Here is a 22,753-nt window from a genome sequence, read left to right as displayed (position 1 = left end):
GCTGGAATTTTATCTGCTCAAAGGCTAAAATTTCTGAGCTGTAATTGTTGGAAAACCAGAAGATGGACACGAGAGAGACATTTTTATTTGATGTTTAATGAGTTGTATTCTGTGCTGTGTTGAAGCTGCAGTTGGAGAGTTTAAAATTGTGTGGTCCCATAACACAGCCCTTCCTTCTGAAAGGACATAGAGGAATGGGATCCTACCCCTTATCTCCCTTCTGTGGCAAATCAAACAGGCCTGAAAGAGTTTAGTAGAACCTGGAACTTTCATGTAATACCAATTAAGATATCTTGTAGTTAACATGGGGAAAATGGGGAACCCAGGATAAGTCCGTGTGTTGGTATTCTGAGTGCTTGTTTATTCTGTTTCCAGCTATACATGTTCTCTGCAGTCAGTAAAATGGGCCTTGAGGCTACTATAGGTGAGTATTTTTAAATTATTCTACCTACCTTTCCATGAACTTTGCATTTATGACCTTTGATGCTTTTTCCTTTGTTTTCTCTTTTATCTTTTCCTTAGAGGAGGAAGTATGGAATCAAATTCTTAAATTTGGTCTTGTAGGCTTTTTACAGGTTGAAGTAGGAAGACAGAAAATGAGTAAGAGGTGACAAGAGAACAGATCTAATTAATATCATTACTCTTCTGGAGCTTGTTGTGTCAGCACAGGCTTTTTTATATCCCCTGTGCCAGATGTCAGAGATGTTTAAATATTGCCTGTAGTACTTTTGACAGCAGCATTCACTTCATTTGAGTAGGCAGAATTCACCTGTGGCTTTGTGTGTGTTGCCTCAAACCAGAAATGGGAACAGGAGTGAGGCAGTGCTGTCTCACCTGCCTGAAGGGCTCCTTCACTTCCAGGGTCCTCTGCTGCTCTGCAAGGAGAGAAGGAGGGACTTGTGGGTGTATCTTGTGAGCACTCCCTGCCCTCGTGGCCAGTTGGGTCAAATATTCCCTTTTCTGTGACCTCCCAGGATCAGTAAAGACCCTGGGAAGTGCTTTTGTCTCAGCCCCATCTTCTGGTACATTTGAGAATTCACATTATGGAGTGAGCACTGAAAAGGGGAGGAATGGATGTTGGTTTTCTTCCTTTCCCAGTTCTGTATTGGGTCAGGGGAGCCAGGGAAGGATTAAACCACTTGGGAGCCATGGGGTGTGATGTCTCCTGTTGTTATGGTGAACAGTTTCTCACACAACTCTGTGGCATTCACATTCTCTGAAAAATCCATTTGCCCAGGATTTTTCTCCTGGGAGGCTGAGAAGCCTCAGAGAAAAAGGAAAACAATTCTTATGTCATTTGCTTCTCTTCTGTTGTGCTCATGTGGAATGTGTTTGGAGATTGTTAACCCACAGGTGATTGTTTCATTGGTTTCTGGCATGAGCTGTTTTCACTCATTGGCCAATTGGGGCCAAGCTGTGTTGGGACTCTGGAGAGAGTCACGAGTTTTCATTATTATCTTGTTAGCATTCATAAGTATCCTTTCTGTGTTCTTTAGTATAGTTTAGTATAGTATTCTACAATATAATGTAGTATAAAATAATAAATTAGCCTTCTGAGAACATGGAGTCAGATTCATCGTTCCTGCTTTCATCAGGGCACCCTGCAAATACAGCACAACTCACATTTTCTTTCTTTTTTTTTTTTTTTTAATTGGAACAGTGATGCTGCTTATCAGTGGTGCCCTGGTGAATGGCCCTTATGCCCTGATCACCACTGCTGTCTCTGCTGACTTGGTGAGTTTGGCTTTCCCTGTGACATTTGGCCTCCAGAGAGCCCTTTGACTTCTGCAGGGTCACCAGGGAAGGGGCTGCATTGGCCCAAAGCAAAGGAATATGGAGCTGGAAAAAGGCAGTGCTGAACTCAGCCACTGAGATTTGGTTTAGAATTTGTGTTTTAGTGTGAGTGCCATGCTTTTGAGAGACTTCTAAATTATTCTTGACCACTCACAAGACTGTGGGTGACAACCCAGATTGAGTCTGAAGGTTGCATGCAAAGCCAGGCCTCTGTGCAGGGCCTTGGCCCCTTTTATATTTTGCATTTTTAAATGATTGGGGGAGCTGTAGCTGTGTGAGACATGAGCTGCTGATGTAATTCCCATCAGAAAGTTCTATCTGGCACAGACCTTAACACAAGTAAATGTGTGTGAAAATAAAAAGTCCAGATACTTAAGCTGCCAGCACTTCCAGCAGGATCAGGTCAGCCAAGTCACAAATGCCTTGTGAAAACACCAACATTGCTCAGCAGGGAGACTTTGGAAGTTTGTTTTGTAATATGTTGGTTCTTTAGGGCACCAAGAGAGAGGCAAAAGTCCTCTTATTGTCTTAAATGCAGAAGTGTTTTAAATGCAGGACAAGGAACAGGGCAGAAATCTCCACGCATCCTCTGGAGCCCTTGTCCTTGGCAAGACCGAGGTGACCCCAGGCAGTGCCCACTCACTTCATTCTTGGCCTTGAGGCATGTCCCCAGCACAGAGCCCATGTGAGGGGTGGGAGATGGGTGCTGTTATCAGGGCTCAGCTCAGGGTGGGTCTCAGCCATCTCTGTCCCCCCAGGGTACCCACAAGAGCCTGAAGGGGAACGCGCGGGCCTTGTCCACGGTGACGGCCATCATCGACGGGACCGGATCTGTGGGTAAGCCAGGGCCCCCTGCCCCTGCTCTGACAGGTTACAACAAAGCATTTCCAAAAAACTGGGCTCTTCAGGTCATATTTGGCCAGGACTCCATTTTGGAAATGGGGAATAGCACAAGCTTCACCTGAAACATCCAGTGGTCCCACAGCTGAGGGTGGGAGGAAGGGGGGTGGCACTGACATATTTTCTGAAAAATGCCTTGGCCAGGAATTTTCTCCTGAGAAGTTGAGAGGCCTCAGAAACAAAATGTAAACAATGATTATCTGCTTGCTTGGAATGTGGTTTGGAGGCTGCTTACCAGCAGGTGCATCTTTGATTGGTTCCATGTGAAGTGTTTTTACTTGATGACCAACCATGGTCCAGCTGTGTCGGACTCTCTGGTCAGTCACAAGATTTTATTATCATTCCTTGCTAGCCTTCTGATGTCTCCTTTCTCTTTCTTTAGTGTAGTTTTAGTATATAATTTTCTTTTAATATAATATAATATTATAAAATAATAAATCAGCCTTCTGAAACATGGAGTCAAGATTCTTATCTCTTCCCTCATTCTGGGGACCCTCAAACACTGCCACAGAGGGGGATCACTGTGATGCCTTAAGTTTTAGCTTTCATATTTTCCAGATTCTGTACTGCATTAGTATAGAACTCTGAACTTCATATAAAGTGTTAGCAAGTTCTCTTTGCAGTTGCATTAGACAAAACAATCCATTTCCAGCCTGAGAACCAAGGACACCATTGCAGCTTTGGGCCTAAAAGTGCAAACAACAAAAAGGCCCAAAAGGCCCAAAAAGTATAACAATAGCAAATAGAGGAGAGCAGTCTGGGAGGATGGGACTGCATAACCTGAAGCTGTAATTGGACAATTAACCCCAACATGGAAATGGACCAAAACTTATAAAAGTGTGAAAAGTTGTGACCATCTTGGGTGTAGCCTCAGCCAGGCTCTTGTACTGCCCAAGGTGCATCCTTTGAAGGCCTTTTTAATAAATCCCTACTTTATTCCTTTAACTCTGTCCAGCCTCTGCTCTAGGTAACCTCTCAAAGCATCAACTGATACTGGGCACAGACAGCAAAAGGAGATGGCTCTGGGCTGTCCTGGGGTCAGGGATATTTTATTTATGCCCTCCTTGTGGAAGGGAAAGCAGAGTAAAATTCAGGGTAATAAAGGGTGAGCATTTTGTTGAACCAAAGGCAGGTGTTTATTACACGTCTAAGTCTTCCAGCTTCCCATCTGTACCAGTAATGTTTTGCACTTACTGGGACTTTTTAATCCATCAGGTTTAATACCGAGTTAACTAAGTGGAAAAATGGATACTCTAATTCAGAATAACTACATTTCAGTACAGTGAATCTTACATTGCACAGTCCTGACAGTATGTAATATAAAATACCAAAATATAATGCCAATATTGTATTCTAGGTGCAGCTTTGGGGCCTCTCCTGGCTGGCCTTATTTCCCCTTCTGGTTGGAACAACGTGTTCTACATGCTCATGATGGCAGATGCATGTGCCTTGCTAGTAAGTATAAAAATGTAGATGATGTGTATTTCCTCTGTGTTAAACTGTCCCAAAATGCACATTGTCCTTTTGCCAATTCAGTATCCTGTGTTGTATTGGACTTCCAGTGGTATAAAAAATTTTCAGTCTGACAGCAAATTTGCTTGTTTTGAAATTCTCATCTAATTTTAATCAAAAGTGCAGATCAGTTCTGATGAACTTCAGTTCCTGAGCAAATACCCAGCTGTTAATTGCTGGCTGAGCAGCTTAGAACAGGCATAATTGCAAGTAAACCTTCACATTTAGACCTAGAAATTGCCTCAGATTCCACTTACAGAAGAATCACTTCTGTTGTCTTTAAAGCCAATTTCTCAAAGCCATAAAAACCATTTCCTACATTGCTGTATCACCAAAATCACCCTGAAAATGAAGCTATTGAAAGTTAATACATCACATTTTCCAGATGGGCCCTGAGACAGCTGCACTAAATTAGATGAAGAAGTGGCACTCCTGGCTTTTGACAGGAACCAGGAGCAGATGTTTGGGGAAAGAAGAGAAGAGCACACAGGTGCTGGCTTGGTCCAAAGCACTGAGCTCTGGGCTCCTGCAGAGGAGCTGAGAGTGTCAGACCATTCCCTTCCTGACACTAGAAAATCAGCATCCTTTGAGTTACAGCTGAGGCTTTTTTCTTCTAAATTCAAATTAAACCCCAATTTTGAAACTAATTTTTTCATGTTTAGGAGTATATATTAAATATACATAATATATATAATATATATTTTTCATGTTTAGAAGTATAAATTAAATAAATAAATCAGGTAATTTAATACCTGAAGTCTGTTGCCACTTGTAGTCAGCAGCTTGTTTCAATATGTGGTATTTCATGCTGCAGAATGAGGCATGGGAGGTTGTCATATTTTTCCTAGATAAAGTTCACTTTTTTTTTCTCTTACAATTATTGATTAAAATGGAAAAAAGTGCCACATTTCTTTGAGGAATCAAATTAAAATGCCTTTGCAAAGCTCTGGTTTTGAGAGGTTTGAATCTGCAGTTGCAGTAAATCCTTTTTTGCATAACTGTTCTGCTTTTCCTGGTTTTTGCAGTGCAGCACATGGATACCTGTGTTCAAATGTAATTTTTCTAAGGGTACCTGAAGGGGGCTTTATCCTCTTATGTGCCATTCAGTTCTGTCATTCTTGACCACTTCTGTGCCTCTGAAAATGTTTAACTTCTTAAAACATTCATCCTTAAAACAGTGAGCAAACTGAATTTACAATAGTGAAATTCTGAGGATGACATAACCTGAAATACTGAAGAACCCTGAAAGCTCCAATTCTGTCTGTAATGTACCTGAGAACCATCAAATTGTATTTGTAAAATAATTTTCCTGCTATTATCTGAATAATCCTTTTAAAGTGCATTGAAATCCCTGATGCTGCACAGACAAGCAAACGTGACTGTCTGTACCCACCTTGACTAATTGTGGGATTAAAGCTTTTCACACACAGTTGTTTTTGCAAATAGCTAAAATTTCTTTCTGACACGTTTTCTTGAAGCCTCGGGGTCCCTCTGCTGGTTTCTGTACACATTTGCTGGTAAAGTAACCAGAAAGCCACTGTGGCTTTTATGAAGAAATTGATGTCTCAGATGCAAAAAGGAAATTATTTTCCTCTTGCCTGCTTATTGTGACAGCTCCTTTGCCAAACATTACTGAGCATGTGTAAATCTTTATTATTTTTAAACCCAGTTCAGCATTTACAGAGTAATGTTTCAAATGAGAAACTCTCCAAATAACAATGAATAATTCTGCTTCTTGTTTATCTGGATGATACTAAAGGAGATTTTGTGATTGTTTTTGCAGCTCTTACTCCGTCTTATCCAGAAGGAACTTCAGTGTCATGCAGATCACACCCTGTAAGTGTTTTTATGGCTGCTGCTCTTTAATAACACCTTGAAAACACATTTCTAAGCCTTCCATATGTAGCCATAAATGATCATTAAGGGTGGAAAAGACCTCCAAGATCAATTCCAACCTTTGTCCCATAATACCTAAATGTAGACTGGACTGGACACATTAAGGTTTGTGTAGATCCATTTCTGTCTGGTTTAATTCTGCTTCAGAACTCAGTTTGATGTTTCAAACCATGGACATTTTCATTTATAACATATTTCAAAAATATTTGTAAGACTGTCACAGTCTCTTGTTTGTGGGTTTGTTTTTTTCTCAAATATTTAATCCTCCGTGGGTTTCATTGTGCAGGTGGGGAGTTGCCTGCCCTGTGTTTAATAGTTTAGAATGTAACTTTTTCTAAAAGTTCTCCTTAAAGAAAAGCATGACTCTGGATTTCAAACTAAGAAAAAAAGAATTCACTGAATCCAGACACAAAATCTGAATTGAGCCCCTTGATTGTAGAATTTTGGAGAGGTAAAACAGAGAGAATAGAAAAATGCACAGCAGGGGCTGGATGCTGCCTTTTGGTGCCTGTTCTGCCTCACAGCTCAGCTTTTCCTGCCTGGTTGCTTTTCTCCCCCAGGTTCAAAGAGCACTGAGCTCGCAGAGCTGGGATGAGGAGTGTGCCAGAGGATGGAGCTGCTCCCTGAGAACCCCACCCCGTGGGACACCTGATTCTGTGTTTGAAGGGTCTCTGTGTGGTGAAGAGCCTTGCAGGATTCCTGGGAGCAGTGTGAGACATGGCAAACCCCTGGAGCTCTGATTTTTGCACATGAACAAGTACCTCAGGATGGCCACTGCTCATCAGAGGGGAGATGGGGACTTGGGGAAGGCTTCAGCAGCACGCCTCAACTGAGCCAAAGAGAAATACCAAGTGCCTTTTTTATTTCTTTTGATAGGATGTTTTTAATTGAAACTGTGAACTGTGTAATTGCCAACAATCGAGGCAAAGCTGGAGCAGGAGGAAGTTGAAATTTTAACAGTGTGTGAGTGACTGTCCCAGGGTCAGTGAGCAATGTGTCTCTGATGTCATCTGTGTACACTGAGAGCATCACTTTATAGAGGGCACCATCAGCTGGTTATTAAGGTGTGCTGCTGTTAGGGTTTGAAGCTGCTCACACAGTAATCACCTGGCTGTGTTATGAGTGTTTAGCTCCAGTTCTATTTCCCAAGGACAGCATCCAGCCTTTTGGTGGGTTATGAAATAGAATTTACCCTTGCTGTGTACTGCAGTTAGCAGTTTTCACAGATCCTCTGGATGAATGTTAGTCCTCCATTAGGATTATGCAAAAAAAAAAAAAAAAAAAAAAAAAAGATAAAAAAGAGTCCTAAGCAACAAAAAGCAGTTTATGAGTCAGAATTTCCAGTGGGGACTCTAATGATTTTTCAGGGCATTATAAAATTGTGCATTTTACCTTCCCTGCCAGGCTGGGCTGACTGAGAGGGGTTTCTCTGGGGTCACAGAGAGCTGAGAGCTGTGTGAGCAGCTCAGGGCTGAGCAGGGGGAGCTGCTCTGGTGCCCCCTGGCACAGGGTCCCTGTTGGGTTCCAGTGCTGGGTGTGCATGTGGAAATCATCATCAGATCTGGGCCTTCATATCCAGAAATCTCTCTCAAGTGGCTCTGGGTTTCAGATTTGGAGCCAAAATACCAGAGAAGAAAAATTACCTGTGTGGGTGGTAGTTTGTAAGAGAACATTTGAGTACCTAGTGCTACCCAGAAAATAGATGGTGTAATGTCTTCAGAACATATCATTTCTTTGTACAGCTGTCTGCTTGGCAAACAGAATGTTTCTGTGATTATATTTTGCTTTTTTTTAAGATGTACAAAGTGAAAAGAAATCTTTTTTTTTTTGTATGGGGTGTTTATACTTAGATCACAGAGATTAGGTAATTCAAACTGTGTGTTATCCTTAACTGTATTTATTAAAGCTCTAGGCCTTTGTCTTGCTCTGTGCTCTTAAGTTTTGTGAGACAGTGCAAGAGTCTTTACACTTGATTGGCAAAACACTTTAAAAGCCCTGCAAAATATTCAGGAATGTCCCATCAGCTGCTGCTAACACTTCATTTCCAGGGCTGTTTTGTACCTGCTCAGTCTTTGAATTGCCGGTTCAAGCTTCATGCTTGACCTGGGCAGTGTCAGGATGGGCTCATTTTTATCTGTTTGGCTGAGCAGAGGTGCAGGGATGACCCCACAGGGATCTGGGGAAGGTGCCAGGTCCTTGCAGGGAGCTCTGGGAGGGTCCTGGCCCTGCACTTAAAGGATGGAAGTTTGACTTCACTTACATCTTGAGTAAACCAGGGGAGATTCTCAACAACTGAGCTCAAAAATCTGTGCTGTGCTTGTGGTTAAGTGTTGAGCCCTTCTAATGTTACTTGGAAGGGTTTCCGTCCTCCTGGAATGGGAAACTGCTCCTGGAATGTCCAACTGCTCCTCACTCAACCAGGCTGAACCTGGGCCACTGCTGAAACAGCCTCTGATGGGGCAAAAATAACACTGCAACCCCAAAGCAGCTGTCCTGGCACAGTTCAGTGCCTGTGTGGGGAGGGAGAGATGGAGGGAGAACAACTTTAGCTGGGAATTCCAGTCCCCTTCCCCAAAAAAATGTGTAGAGCTTCATCCTAGTTTATTGAAACAGTTCAAGCTCTGCTGCACTCAGATTTTGAGAAGCTGTTCCCTGTGGGCTGAAGTCTGTTGTTAAAAAGCTTTTGGTTGTATTTCTGAAGATATTCAAATGTGTTTTGGGTTTTATTTGTTGGGGCTGCTGCTCTTATTTATTTATTTATTTGAATAGGTTTTGCACTGCAGTGATTCGGGTATGGGATGATGACAGATTACATTTCAGTTCCTCCAAACTACAAATTTGTTGGACAAAAACACTTGGTTTTCTATTAAAAAAAAACGTAAAAGTCCCCCAAATAGTGAATAAACTGTGTGTATTGTTAGTATCAGGTGTTTATATCTGGAAATGGGCAAGACTGACAAAATTCTGTATGTCAAAATGTGAGTGACCAGTAGGTACAGCTAAATTTAAATGCAACTGCAGAGTTGATTTGTTGGGGTTTTTTTAATGCTGATTATTGTGACTTTAATCCATTCACCATCCTGTGTTGAATAAAAATAGATTCTGTTCTAAACTGAGAAGTGTTGAGTACTTTATTATTTACCATCTCCATGAAGAAATGCTCCATTATTGGCTGGAAGGACAGACATCCCCTCTGGGACATTAGCCTGAGTCAAATTTGGGCTGAGTGTGGCTCCTGTGGTGACTTTTAAGGTGACTTTTTTTGTTGTCTGCTTTGCTTGCTCTTCAGTGTATATGGAATTGACATGGAAAAGCTTCATCCTTTCTCTCTAGCACTGATCATCTCCAACATTTATTGTTTTGATTCTGTTAAAATGTTTGAGATTTTTTTGGTGCCTCTGCCTGATATACAATGTCCAAACCACAGATGCACTGGGGAAAAACTGATTGGAAAGGAAACCAACTTCTGGTTACAGAATTTCTGATCAAAATTCTGATCAGGTGCCTCCTAGGAATAGGCAAATAACAGCTGGGGTGCCTTATAAAAGGAGGGAGACTCAAATCCCAATTTCTCTTCTGCCTGATGGGCAGCAGGAGCCTCCCTTGTGAAAATCTTCATTGGAGCCCTGGCTGGTGCTGGACAGGCTTAGGGGGTTTGTCTCTGTGAGTAAAAGGGTTTGTAGGGTGGGAAGAAGGTAAATAAGCAGCAGGGACAGCAGTGTTGTGTCTATAAATTGCTTTGTGACTCCTTTTGCCTGTAAGTTCTACAAACCCGCTCCATGCACCAAGCCTTAATCCTGTGTGTTTTGCTAGTAAGGGAAATTCCAGAAGGGATTCTGCCATTCCTTTGAGGAGATCATTGCATGTGCTTCTGGCACAGCTCCTTAGAATGGGATGGGAATCCTCCACGTGTGCTGTGCCAAGGCTGTGCTGCCTCACACTCTGGCTGAACTCGTGTTTGGGCTCAGTTCTTTGGTTGCTGCAGCAGCTGATGCCTGGCGTGCTTTGTGCTGCTCAGGATTAGGTGTAAGAGGGCGTAAATTAAACCAGAGGGTGTTTAGAGCTGTTGGAGGCTGATGGATTTCATACAGAATTAATTTGGGGAAGATTGATCACAATTCCATCAAATGACGAGGCCTAGGATGGGTAATGGTGGCAATCTCTGCTCTGAACTAAATTTATGGCCTGTGTATGATGTAAATGTTAGATTAGATTATGTCATGGTTTGTCCCAAGCTCTGACAGGATGCTCTGATTGCTGACCTGTGCCCTTTTCACCTTGGAGCAAAGCTGGCTGGGTTTTGTTTTGCTCTCTGCTGAGCCAGCCAGGGGATGTGATGGTGTTTGCAGGGGTCTCAGGATGAGGGAAGAGATGAGGATCTGACTCCATGTTTCAGAAGGCTGATTTATTATTTTATGATACATATTATATTAAAACCATACTAAGAGAATAAAAGAAAGGATTTCATCAGAAGGCTAGCAAAGAATAGAAAAAGAAGGAATGATAACAAAGGTTTGTGTCTGGGACAGAGTCCGAGCCAGCTGACTGTGATTGGCCATTAATTAGAAACAACCACATGACACCAATCACAGATGCACCTGTTGCATTCCACAGCAGCAGATAATCATTGTTTACATTTTGTTCCTGAGGCCTCCCAGCTTCTCAGGAGGAAAAATCCTAAGGAAAATATTTTTCATAAAATATCATGGCTACAAGGGGATGGTGGGGACATGTCCTACCCTGCTGTCCTGATGTTGGGGACACTCCTGCCCTGCTGTCACAGCCTGCAGGGACTGCAGACCTTCCTGGGGGTTGTGTCTGCTGCTCTGGGACTCTGGGGACCTTGAACTACATTGCTGCCAGGCTGAGTTAAAAATGTGACTGTCACTCTTATGGCTGGGAGAGGGAAGGGAGGATTTAGCTGCTGGTAGAATTCAGCCTCACATCCAGTGTCCTTAAATGCTGGGTTATGTCTCACTGCCCCAGAGTTTCATAAACTGGGTTGTTATAAAGTGTTAGTTGTTTCCTCCTTTGTCTCCCTTCTTTTGGATAATTTCCAGTTTGGAATAAGGAGATAATTAGTTGATGCTTGGGGTGGTTTTTTGTTTGTTTGTTTGGGTTTTTTTTCCCTCTATAATTCCTTTGTCTACCAGTTCCCAGTTGGCTGCTCTGTAACTTCGGAATACAAGAGCCAAACTTTCTCCAGCATATTTCAGGATCCTGCTCCACTCCTGCATCAGGACATCAGCTACAGAAATGTGTGCCAAGTCTCTTGGTGGTGTACTTAAGGATATTTTCTTCATCTCATGCTGATACTGGGGTAGGGTTTCTCTCCCTCCTTCTCTCACAAAGCAGCTGACAAATGCCCACATTTCCACAGTATTCCCTTTGGTCCAGCTGTTTGTTTCAGCAGAGGAGGATAGTAAACCTACTTCACATGTGCTGCCATATAGGAATGAACTTTGGAATGCTGTTACAAGGCTGGAGTTATTCTCAGTTTATCTGGTACCTAAACCCTGAGCAGGTGGTCTGAATTGCATGGGTTATTCAGAAACCAGCAGCTGCTTCCAGCCTTGGGGCCAGAACTGGAAGCAGCAGCCTGAGTTTGTATGTTAAAACAAAGTGATCAATAATATCTGAGTTCTCAGCTTTACTCCCTGTGATGTGAAGGGTGGTTGGTGTGGGCAGCCCCTCACAGCTGAATGAAGCAGGAAAAACCTTTGGAAGGGGTGAGCTCCCCCTGAATCTTCCACCAAACCTGCTGCTGTTATTTCTGCTGCAAGGACAGAGTATTATACTCCACTCTGAGTCACCCAATTTCAACACAGGCCACATGAGGCTCCAGCTTAGTAAGTACAGCAGGTTCTGAATTTTATTCTTAAATTGCTCAGATCATGTGGTTGGGAGCAGCTGAAGGCTGTGTCCTTCTGTGGCAGAATCTGCAGGTTTAGTTTTGTACTGAGAGGTAACAATGGGATTCAATTTAGCCATTGCTGTTAAAAGTGTTTATAAAATCTCCCTCCCCCTCTCCCTCTGGCTGCAGCTTTTCAGTTACGTGAAAGGGAAAAAATATGGTAAAAAAAGAACAAAAGAAGTAAAAAAAATATCTCAAAAGCATAATCTTTTTTCTAAATTTTGGTCACTTCCTTGGCACCAAGGGAGATCCACTATCACAGCTGGTTTGTGTGGCTGCCTGTAAATCTGAAAGCAGAGAAAAATAGAAACCTTTGGGTTTCCTTGCTCTGATTTTCACAGTGGCAGCTCTCAAAATAGATGTCCCCAACCCGAAAAGGCAGAGCCAGGGTGACTGACAAATCTGGGCTGCAGGCAGAGAAGCCCAAGGATGTTTGGTTAAGGACAGATACCTGTGTTACAGCTAAATTAGATGGATTAAATTCCCATACAAATCCCTGCCAGGGATATCAGGAAGCTCTAAACTTACCCCAGGTGTCAGCAAATAATCTTCTGAGGAGGGTGAAATCCAGCAAAAGCACCTAGAAATGGAGCTGGAATGGATGAAATCCCATGAACATCTGAAGCAGAGCTAACACAGGCATTTCTCACAACAATATTCACTGTCATTTGAAATGAGACCTCCTGGTAGAAAGGTTGCAGATGATGTAATCCTTACAGTAACAGGGAAAACAAAGCTCCCCTGTTTGCCTGCTTGAAACGCTCTGATGAAATAATGCATCTGTCAGAGCAGCATCTAAATGTCATCCCTCTGTGTCACCAAAGGGGAAATGTTATTCCAAAATGCAGGCTGGTGCCCACACACAGGGTTTTTTCAGGCTTCCCAGACCCATAAAAGCAGACAGAATGTTTGATTAGCAGCCCTGGTACATTCACCTTATGCATCTCTGTAAACACCAGGAGCTGCCTTCTGCATTGTTTTTGCTGTCTCTGTTTTTCAGGCACAATTGGAATTGTCCACTTAAATGGGTTCTGCTTGGAACAGCAGCCAAAAACCACCCCATGATAAACTGCCTTGCTGGTCTTATTTTTGAGGCAAAAAAAAAAAAGGGAAAAAAATAAGATGTAGTGCTGTGTGCCTTCCATGCAAGTTTAGTATTCTGTGGCATGAGTCTGCTTTCAAGCAAGTTTGCCCAGGCAATTACTTTGTGAATTACAGTTTGATTCACCCAGAGTCAAATCCTGGGCTGTTTAGGAGCAGCCTTTGCTGGGCTCTCTGGGCAGATCTCTGAGCTGCCTGCAGCAGCTCCTGCCTGGGCTGGAGGCTGGACTGGGCTGCCAAGGGCAGGATGCTCTCACAGAGTGATCCTGAGTGATGGTTCAGGGGGATTTGATGGAGTTTAAACCTCCCCAGCTTTGGAGTGGGAGGCAGAGCTGGGTTCTGAGGCCAGCAGGCTCCCAAGGGATCACAGAGTGGGTGCACCTAGGGAGAAACTGGATCCCAAAAACACAAGGAGAGTGTGGGGATCCTCATGGGATATCTTTATCTTGTTAGAAGTTTGTGTATCCTTGCAGAGGGCTCAGAGGGAATTCCTAAAATTGACTTTCAGCGATGCTAATGGTGATGTTTGTTGCAATGTGATGCTGTAACACGCTGGCAATATTTAATTCATGGAGCCAGCAGCAGTCTCAGTGTGTGTGTGTGTGTGTGTTTGAGGAAGCCTGTTCATGGTGCAGGTTATGCCTTCAAGCTTTGCAGAGGCTCTCCCAGACACGGCTGTGCTCACAGAATATTGTATTTGCAGGGTCTCCCCACAAGGGAAGGAGTGATGGATCTGACTCCATGTTTTCAGAAGGCTAATTTATTGTTCAATGATACTATATTATATTAAAGAATACTATACTATACTAAGGAATAAAGAAAGGATACTTACTGAATGCTAAACAGATAATAATGAAATCTCCTGACTCTTTCCAGAGTCCTGACACAGCTTGGCCCTGATTGGCCAAAGAGTAAAAACAATTCACAGCAGAATCCAATGGAACAGTCACCTGTGGGTAAATAATCTCCAAACACATTCCACATGAGCACAACACAGGAGAAGCAACTGAGATAAGAATTGTTTTCCTTTTCTCTGAGGCTTCTCAGCTTCCCAGGAGAAAAATCCTGGGCAAAGGGATTTTTCCAGAAAATGTGAATGCAACAAGAGACCTGCACACAGCCCAGGCACTCCACTGAACACAGCCCCAGCCTCAGCCACTCACCCTGGGAATGTGATGTGCTCAGGTGGGAGGAGAAGGAGAGCAATGGGGAGAAATAAAGCAGACCAAAAGCACCATTTCAGTGGGAGAAACAAGTGGGGTGTTGCCTTTGGCTTTCTCCCCAGCGTGGCAGACTCCAAGGGAAGCAGGGCTGGGTTCCTCTGCAGGAATCCTGCTTGGCTGCTGAGGGATTCTGGGCTTTGCTGCTGCCCCTGGGCACAGTTCCTGGGGCAGAGGGAGGCAGGGAGCTGGTGGCTCTGCTGGCAGAAGGGCTGGATGGCAAACTGAAGGGAGATTGCACCCCTGGGATGTTGGGAAGGATGAAAGTTCGACAAGAAAGTCTCACAGATATGTGTGCTTGGCAGAAAGATTTTTAAATGTAGAGTCTGATGAAGGAATAGAGATGGAAGCAGGTTTTGATATAGAGGAAAAGAATTGCTGAGCCAGTCTGACTGGATAACCAAGGAGGCAAAGGGTGTGTTAGATAGAAGGGGTTTTTATGGCTTAGAGCAAAGGATAAACTCACCTCAAAAAATAAGATGTTTTTCCAAGCAGAAAGAGAGCACACGCAAACAAGTCAGCAAAGCTGCAAGCAGAAAAAAGGTCTCAGAATTTTCCACTGCAAGAAAACTGAAAAACAACTTCTAGCTTAAACTGTAATGTACTGACTTGTAGTGATTGGAGAGCAGTAACATGAATATGGTAATTACAGTAGTTATGATAGGCTATAGATAAAAGTTAAGGTATAGATTGGTTCTGCTGTATGAAGATGCTCAGCAAAGAAAAGTAAATAATGCATTGTAACCAAAACCAAAGGGTCTCCAGGCCTGCCTGCAGCTGGAGCTGACAGCTGTGGGCACAGCTCTGTCACCCACCACCCTGGGCTGCTGTAACCTCTTGGATGGAATAAACTGCATTTTGGAGAGCTGCCTGGAGTCCTGCATCCCTCATTTAGGCTCTTACACTGGGATGAAGAGGGGCAGGGGAAGAGTGTGGAGCCCCTTGAGCCAGGCAGGGAGTGGGGAGCAGAGCACTGGCCAGAGGAGATGATGGTGATGAAACAGCAGCAGGGAAAAACAAATGAGTAAAAGTGCAGGAAAAAAGGTGTGGGGCTGGAGAAAAGAGCAGGCACAACGTTGTGCCCTGTTTAGTGGAGGGCTCCTGGGTTTTCAACTTATTTCTGTGTGTTTATTTCTGTACGTCCTTGATCTCAGTTCCTTGATCTCAGTTTCTTGTTCCTGATCTCAGTTTCTTGTCTGGAAACTTCCTTCCTGTCTATTAGAATCTTTTAGGCAGGGGCTGAGGTCCAAGCAGAGGAAAGCCTTCACATCCAGTGTCCAGCTTGTCTGTGTGAAACTGAAGGTGAGAGGATAAAATTTAGGGGGGGAAAAATGATTTTGTGTGAATCCAGTGAAATCCATTCCAAGACGAAGGAAAAGGAGAAAGAGGAGGATGAAGGAGCAGGAAGGAGGCATGGCTTCAGCTGTGTTGTGACTGGAGAGGGTCCAGCCTCTGACAAAGCCCCTCTGGAAGAAGCTTCTCACTAAAAGGTTTGCCTGGGGCCACCTCTAAGAAAAGGAGGTGCAGGAGGGAAGGGGAGGCATGGGCTGAAACCCAGCACTGGGGTGAAAACCTGGGCTGTGTCCAGTGAAATGGAAGCTGCAGAAAGCAGAGTGAAAAGTAATCCAAAAATAACACAAAATTCAAGTTCTGTATGAGGCACTCCCTCCCCCCATAAGCTACTTCCCTTTCATTTTCTGCATTACTTCAGCACTGCCCTCTCTCCTGACCACACCATTAATCTATGATGTTTGCTGTTTCCTCAGGAAATTGGATTGTCTTATTGCATGAAAGTCTCAGTTCAATTTTCCTCAGTGAGAGTTTCTGGCTCTCAAAGTTCCAGAGGGAATCTGATGTACCTGACATGGATGAACAGTCAGGTTCAGTGAAGAGGAGCCAACCAAAAGGGAAAGCCACAAATGTGTTATTTGAAGGCAGACAGTAATGATTTGTCATCCAATCTTTTGAGTTCCTTTGGTGGTGACCTGTGATTTTTTGAGGTGGTAGAAATGCTCTGGAGAGTTGTGAGATTCCCAGGAAAAGTCACACTCAAGTGCTCATAATTTTGGGAATTAGTTAAAAATGTCCCCATTTCATGTTGGCTTCAAATGTTCTGGCACAGCAGATCAGACAGTTTCAGTGCTGCTGGAGGCTTTTGTCATCTTTTTCACATGGATTCTGTGACGGTTTTTTGGCCTCCCTCCCTAAAAGCTGAGAGACTCTTTCATCTCTTCTACTGAGAAAATGTTCTGGCCCTTAATGGAAACAGCCCTGCACAAAGGAACAAAAAAGAGAAAACACCTACATCACAGAAAAAAAAAAATCTCATATATCAGAGAGATTATCTTAGCTATTTATGAAGACTGGTACTTTGAAAATATTAACATGAAAAGTCTAATTTTCAATGCACTGCAAAGAATTGTGCAAAGTCTGCTTGACCCTGCAGGAATTCCACATGGCTGGCTCTGAAGTGGTGCAGCTGAGGGACAATCTCCCACCCAGCAGCCCTTTCTTGGTTTGGAAGACAGAAGTCTGCTAAGGAAGGCAGGAGCCTCCCCTGAAATGGAGAATGTGAACCCTCCCCACCCCTCCAAATTGCTGTCAATTTTAAATTAAGGGGCTCTCAGGCAACAAATATGGGAGCAGGAAATAACAGTTCTTTAATAGGGAAAAGGAAAAAAATAAAAGGATAAAATAAACAATGCAGTACACTAGAACAACACTGACAGAGTCAGAACCCAGCCTGACACCCTGTGGGTCAGGGTGTTGGCAGCAGTCCCATTGGAATTGTGGCTCAGCCCTCCTGCAGTGTCAGGGGTGGTTCTGTTGGAGCAAGGGGATCCTGTAGAGAAGGATGTATTCTTCCTCTGAGGATCCAGTGGGAGAAGAGGCAGCTGCTGTTCCTGTGGGGAATCCACTGGAGAAAGCTGTGCTGGTGTCTCAAAACCTCTGGATTATATCTGGGTAGCAATGCTTGGCTCCTCCCTCTGGGCTCACATCTCCCAGTGGGATGCTGTAGTTCTTATCAGCCATGCAGTGACATTCAATAGCTGTTATCAGCAATGTCCCCTCCAGAGGGAGGAGTGAATGTGGTCACTCAAAGAGAGAGATAAGGCAAACTGCCCACTTGACAAAGGTAATCTGCCATACAGATGGTAATGGAAAACAACTTGCATTGCAGTCTTCAACACAGCCCCAAGGAGTGAAACCCTTTGCAGACATTGCTGCTGCTGTGCTGATGTTGCAGGGGGTGATCAGCAGAGCAGGAGGCTCCAGGGATGAGTCACGAATGATCCCCTCATGCTCTGCCCGTGCCAGGTCTGTGTCACTGTCACTGTCACCACTGTCACCCTGTCCCCAGCTCTGTGACCTGAGGGACAGATGGCGCCAGGCTGGCAGCAGGATCAGCAGCCCTCAGCCTCTGGGTTAATCTTTGCCTTGCCAGGATTTGAGGATGTCTGAGTTCTGCTTGTCAGGGAGATGGAGGAGCTGACTTGCAGTGAGTCACTGCACAGCTCCGAGCTGCTCACATGGCAGCCTCCCAAACCAGGCATCTGAGGGAACTTCACTCTCCTGCACCACAGAAAATGCCAGGCAGCTTCCTTCAAGTGGAGCCATCTATCCCTTCTGTCACAGACATCTTTTATGAAAAATCCTTTCCTTGGGATTTTTCCTCCTGAGAAGCTGGAAGCCTCAGGAACAAAATGTAAACAATGATTATCTGCTGCTGTGGAATGCAACAGGTGCATCTGGGATTGGTCTCATGTGGTTGTTTCTAATTAATGGCCAGTCACAGTCAGCTGGCTTGGACAGAGTGTCCGAGACACAAAATTTTGTAATCATTTTTTGCTATTCTATTCTTAGCCAGCCTTCTGATGAAATAATTTCTTCTATTCTTTTAGCATAGTTTTAATACAATATATATAATAAAATAACAAATCAAGCCTTCTGAAACATGGAGTCAAATCCTCATCTCTTCTCTCAACCTCAGACCCCTGCGAACACCATCACACCCTTCCCTCCAGTCTGGGACCATGGGCTGCAGCCCCTGCTCAGACCTTGCTGCCAGGAGCATGAGCCAGCCTTGCCCAGTGGAGGGAATCGATTTTTCCACTTCTTGGCCATCACCCCTCTAAATGATCTACTGGGTGACTCCAGGCTCACTTCATTTCAGTTCTTTTTTTTTCTCATCAGCTCTTGAAAGTTCCAGTTGGGTCTCATTAATTTCTTCCATAACCTTGTGAAAACACAGCTCTGGGAGCTGGGCTTTCCCAGCAGCTCTGCTCCAGGGATGCAGCAGGGCCATTCCAGCCAGCTGTGTGTGTGTTTGTGTGCTTTGCCCTGCGAGCTCCACGTCCTGCAGAGGTGCTGGGACAGGATTCCTGGCTCTCTAATACCTGAAATGAAAGCCCAGGAGCAGAGAGCTGGATTGAGGAGATGGCAGTGGGACACTGAGGTAGGAAATGGAAAGCAGAGAGGAAATGGAGAAAACCAGGCAGGGAGGCTGCAATGGAAAGGAGGGCAGCCAAGGCTCTCTGCATGGCACAGGGGTGGAGATTCCTGGGGTCCTGTGGCTTCTGGAGGTGAAATTGGAATTGAATTCCGCTGGAAAGGAATCAGGATGGAGGGTGGGCTGTGCCATGTTTCAATAGTGAAAGGAAATGCTTGTGGAGAGTGTGACAGCACTTACAGGGGTCTCAGGATGAGGGAAGAGACGAGGATCGGACTCCATGCTTCAGAAGGCTGATTTATTATTTTATGATATATATTATATTAAAACTATACTAAAAGAAGAGAAGAAAGGATTTCATCAGAAGGCTAGCTAAGAATAGAAAAAGAAGGAATGATAACAAAGACTTGTGGCTTGGACAGGACTGTGATTGGCCATTAATTAGAAACAACAAACATGGGCCAATCACAGATGCACCTGTTGCATTCCACAGCAGCAGATAATCATTGTTTACATTTTGTTCCTGAGGCTTCTCAGCTTCTCAGGAGGAAAAATCCTAAGAAAAGGATGTTTCACGAAAGATGTCTGCGACAGGAGAGTGAGCTCCTTCCACAGCCAGCAGGGAAAGGCAGTGGGTCTGTCCCACTGGGAAACCTTCAGGAAACCAGCCTAGCACCTGCCAGGCACTGCAAGTACTGTAGAAAACAGATCACTGAAAAAATGCTAACATAGAGCAGAAGAAAAAAGGTTTATTCCCTCAATAGATAAAAGAGGAAAGCCAAAAAATGCCAGATGTTATCTGGACAAGTGCATTAAATGTGCTTTATGGCTTGGGTCTGCTCTTTTCCAAGGCAGCACTGCATATAGAGATATTTGTGAGGTACCAGGGATGGCTGCTCTCACTTTCACAAGACCTGAGCCTATTAACTGGCTCTGAGTGTTGAGACACAGCAAGAATTCCTGGTAAGCACCAGAATTTTCCCTACAGCTGTAAAGAGCAAGAAGGCAGCGTTGTCACCAGGGTGGCCAGGGCTGCTGCAGCGAGGAGCAGAGCCGGTTCCTGGGTGAGTAATCCCACATCTCCCACATCTCCCACCCACAGAGCCCTGCTGCTGCACCCAGTGCCCCAGAGCAGCCACGTCAGATGCCACAGCTCCCCTCCAGCCCACGCTCCTGGGGCTTTGCCATGGAAACCAGGCTGGAGGACAGCGAGGGTGGCTGCACTGCATGGGCTGGGCATGGGCATGGGGCTGGGGAGGGCAACAGGACCCAAAAACGGGGCTGGAGCCAGGAGTGAGGTGCAGAGCTGTGCTGCTCACTGGGCAGGGGCCAAACATCACTTTCAGGGTGCTCAGGGCCTGTGTGGACAAATCTATAAAGGTTCTTGTGACGGTGTTCACAGGGGTCTTATGCTGAGGGAGGAGATGAGGATTTGACTCCATGTTTCAGAAGGCTGATTTATTATTTTATTATATATATTACATTAAAACTATACCAAAAGAATAGAAGAAAAAGTGTCATCAGAAGGCTGGCTAAGCTAAGAATAGAATAGAAAGAATGATAACAAAGGCTCTGTCTCAGACTCTCTGTCCGAGCCAGCTGACTGTGATTGGCCATTAATTAAAAACAACCACATGAGACCAATCACAGATGCACCTGTTGCATTCCACAGCAGCAGATAATCAATGTTTACATTTTGTTCCTGAGGCTTCTCAGATTCTCAGGAGGAAAAATCCTAAGGAAAGGATTTTTTCATGGAAAGATGTCTGCGACAGCTTCTAATATTAATAATCAGACATTCTCTAATTAACATTCAGTTTGATCACTTCCAGGACTGGGCCTGTGGAAATCTGGTCCAGAGTTTAAAAGAAAAGTGCAAAGAAATGAAGTGAAATTTCCATGTGCAGCACATCATGATCTTTCTGTGGGTTTAGGGAGAGGAAGGAGAGCTGGGCTGGAAAGGTCATTGGGGCTCCCATTGCCACAGCCACCATTTGGCTGTTAAATCAGGAAGTTTTTTCCAATCAGAAAGTTAATTCCTGCATCAATCAGAAAGTTAATTCCTGCAGAAAGCCTGCATGACTTCAGGTCTGTGGGGGAAAAAATAAAAAACCCAGAAGCAAAAATGACAAAACACCGAAGAGGGTGAAAAGAGAGAGAGATGACTGAGTGAAGCAGGGAGAAGAGGAGCTGTGGGAGGGAAAGGAAAACCTCCCCAGCTCCAGGGGCAATCTGGCATTTTGGCAGGTTGGAGCATGGAGAGGTAAAGCAGCAGGTCAGGGCCCTGTGGGGACATGGAGACAGACACAAGGGACCTGCAGCAGGAGGGATTAATGGGCAGAGAAAGCACTCGAAGATATGGAACTGGTAAGGAAGAAAGTTGATTTCATGTTTTTAATTCTGTTTTCTTGTCGCAGACATCTTTCATGAAAAATCCTTTCCTTAGGATTTTTTCTCCTGAGAAGCTGTGAGGCCTCAGGAACAAAATGTAAACAATGATTATCTGCTGCTGTGGAATGCAACAGGTGCATCTGTGATTGGTCTCATGTGGTGGTTTCTAATTAATGGCCAATCACAGTCAGCTGTCCAGACTGTCTCAGTCAGTCACAAACCTTTGTTATCATTCCTTTTCTATTCTTAGCTAGCCTTCTGATGAAATCCTTTCTTCTATTCTTTTAGTATAGTTTTAATATAATATATATCATAAAATAATAAATCAGCCTTTTGAAACATGGAGTCAGATCTCCATCTCTTCCCCAATCCGAAAACCCCTGTGAACACTGTCACATTTTCTATTCCCTGTTTTTAATTCTAGGCAAACTTCTTTCAAAGTACAAAATCTTTCACTGTAAGTTTTGCATTTTGTGGCTCTTTTCCCCTCATTTCAGTCCCTCTGAAGACCCTTGATGTGCAGTGCCCAGGTCTGGATGGGCACACAGTGGGTTGCAAGGGGCACTGAATTTGTTGCCTGCAGCAAGAAAATCAGGTTTGAGAGAGGCTGAGGGCTGTGTCAGTGACCCCAGGGCTGGGGAAAGACTCAGATGGGAGGGGACAGGAGTGGTGCCACCCCAGGCCTGCATGGAGAGTGACTTGAGCAGCCCCTTCATCCTTACAGCTTCTCCCTCTCCCTCTGAGCAGGGTTTGCAGCAGGGGGAGATCTCAGCCCATGCAAACCAGCCTGGCTGAGCTGTGCCTCAATCAGCACAATCCCAGGGCAATGTGGGATCTGAGCATCCCTAAAAATCTGCCTCTACACCACCCACAGGGAGCTGACACCAAGGCTGGGAGACGGAATTGCTTTTGTCACCCCTTGGGAGCACCCCTGGGGTAAGGGACACCTGGCTGGGGCACTGCCACATCCCTGGGATTGACCCTGAGCTCTCCAAAAGGAACATTCCAGGCTTGGAGTGTACAGAGGGAAGAGTGTTGGCCTCAGTAAAAATCCCAGGGGAGGCAAAGCAGAGCTGGGAAACACCTGATGGGGTCAGGGGCACAGGAGCCTGGCACTGCCCTGAGCTGGGCAGAACATTCCTTTAAGGCAAATGATGGAAAATCACTGTCTGGCACTCTACTGCTTGGATTTGGTCTTGGATTGGAAGGATTTGATGAGACAGGATAATGCTTCCCAATAATTTTTTGCCCCACATTGCCCAGTGTATACTGAAATAAGGAGACTTTGGAAGGTTAAAGCAGCTGAAGGCAGTGATCTGCTGGAGCTGCACACTCTCTTTTATTAATATTATCTTTTGTCTTCTTTCAGGCTTGGTCTTAAACTGGGCCTTTGATTGCATCAGGCTTTTGTCATCGTTTCTGAGTGCTCAGCTTTTGAAGATTCACTTCTGCATGAAGTTCTTGAAAAGAGCAATAGTCAGCAGCTGTACAGAAAAGCAGTTTTTCCAACAAGCATTACTGTAATTAGGGAAAGGGGGATGGAGCTTAAGAAACAATTTTAAATACACAGGGAGA

At 44.4% G+C, this 22,753-nt stretch overlaps 1 protein-coding gene across 6 annotated transcripts in view; it reads left to right on the top strand.

The window, feature by feature from the left end:
• The window catches only part of SLC37A1 (solute carrier family 37 member 1), a 35,212-nt gene extending 27,829 nt beyond the window's left edge, over positions 1–7,383 (top strand). For all 6 annotated transcript variants that reach the window (XM_058045734.1, XM_058045737.1, XM_058045735.1 and 3 more), the window contains 6 exons: positions 376–424; positions 1,661–1,734; positions 2,553–2,631; positions 4,052–4,149; positions 5,990–6,042; positions 6,663–7,383. In XM_058045734.1, the coding sequence (XP_057901717.1) occupies positions 376–424; positions 1,661–1,734; positions 2,553–2,631; positions 4,052–4,149; positions 5,990–6,042; positions 6,663–6,678 (369 nt within the window). In that variant the 3' untranslated portion in view covers positions 6,679–7,383. The remainder of the gene's footprint in view (positions 1–375; positions 425–1,660; positions 1,735–2,552; positions 2,632–4,051; positions 4,150–5,989; positions 6,043–6,662) is intronic.
• The last annotated feature ends 15,370 nt before the right edge of the window (positions 7,384–22,753 follow it).

The sequence above is a fragment of the Melospiza georgiana genome, chromosome 2 (assembly GCF_028018845.1).
Source record: "Melospiza georgiana isolate bMelGeo1 chromosome 2, bMelGeo1.pri, whole genome shotgun sequence".
In the NCBI taxonomy this organism is placed as follows: domain Eukaryota; kingdom Metazoa; phylum Chordata; class Aves; order Passeriformes; family Passerellidae; genus Melospiza; species Melospiza georgiana.
Note: the sequence above shows the minus strand (reverse complement) of the source record. Positions and strands in the feature narration are given on the sequence as shown.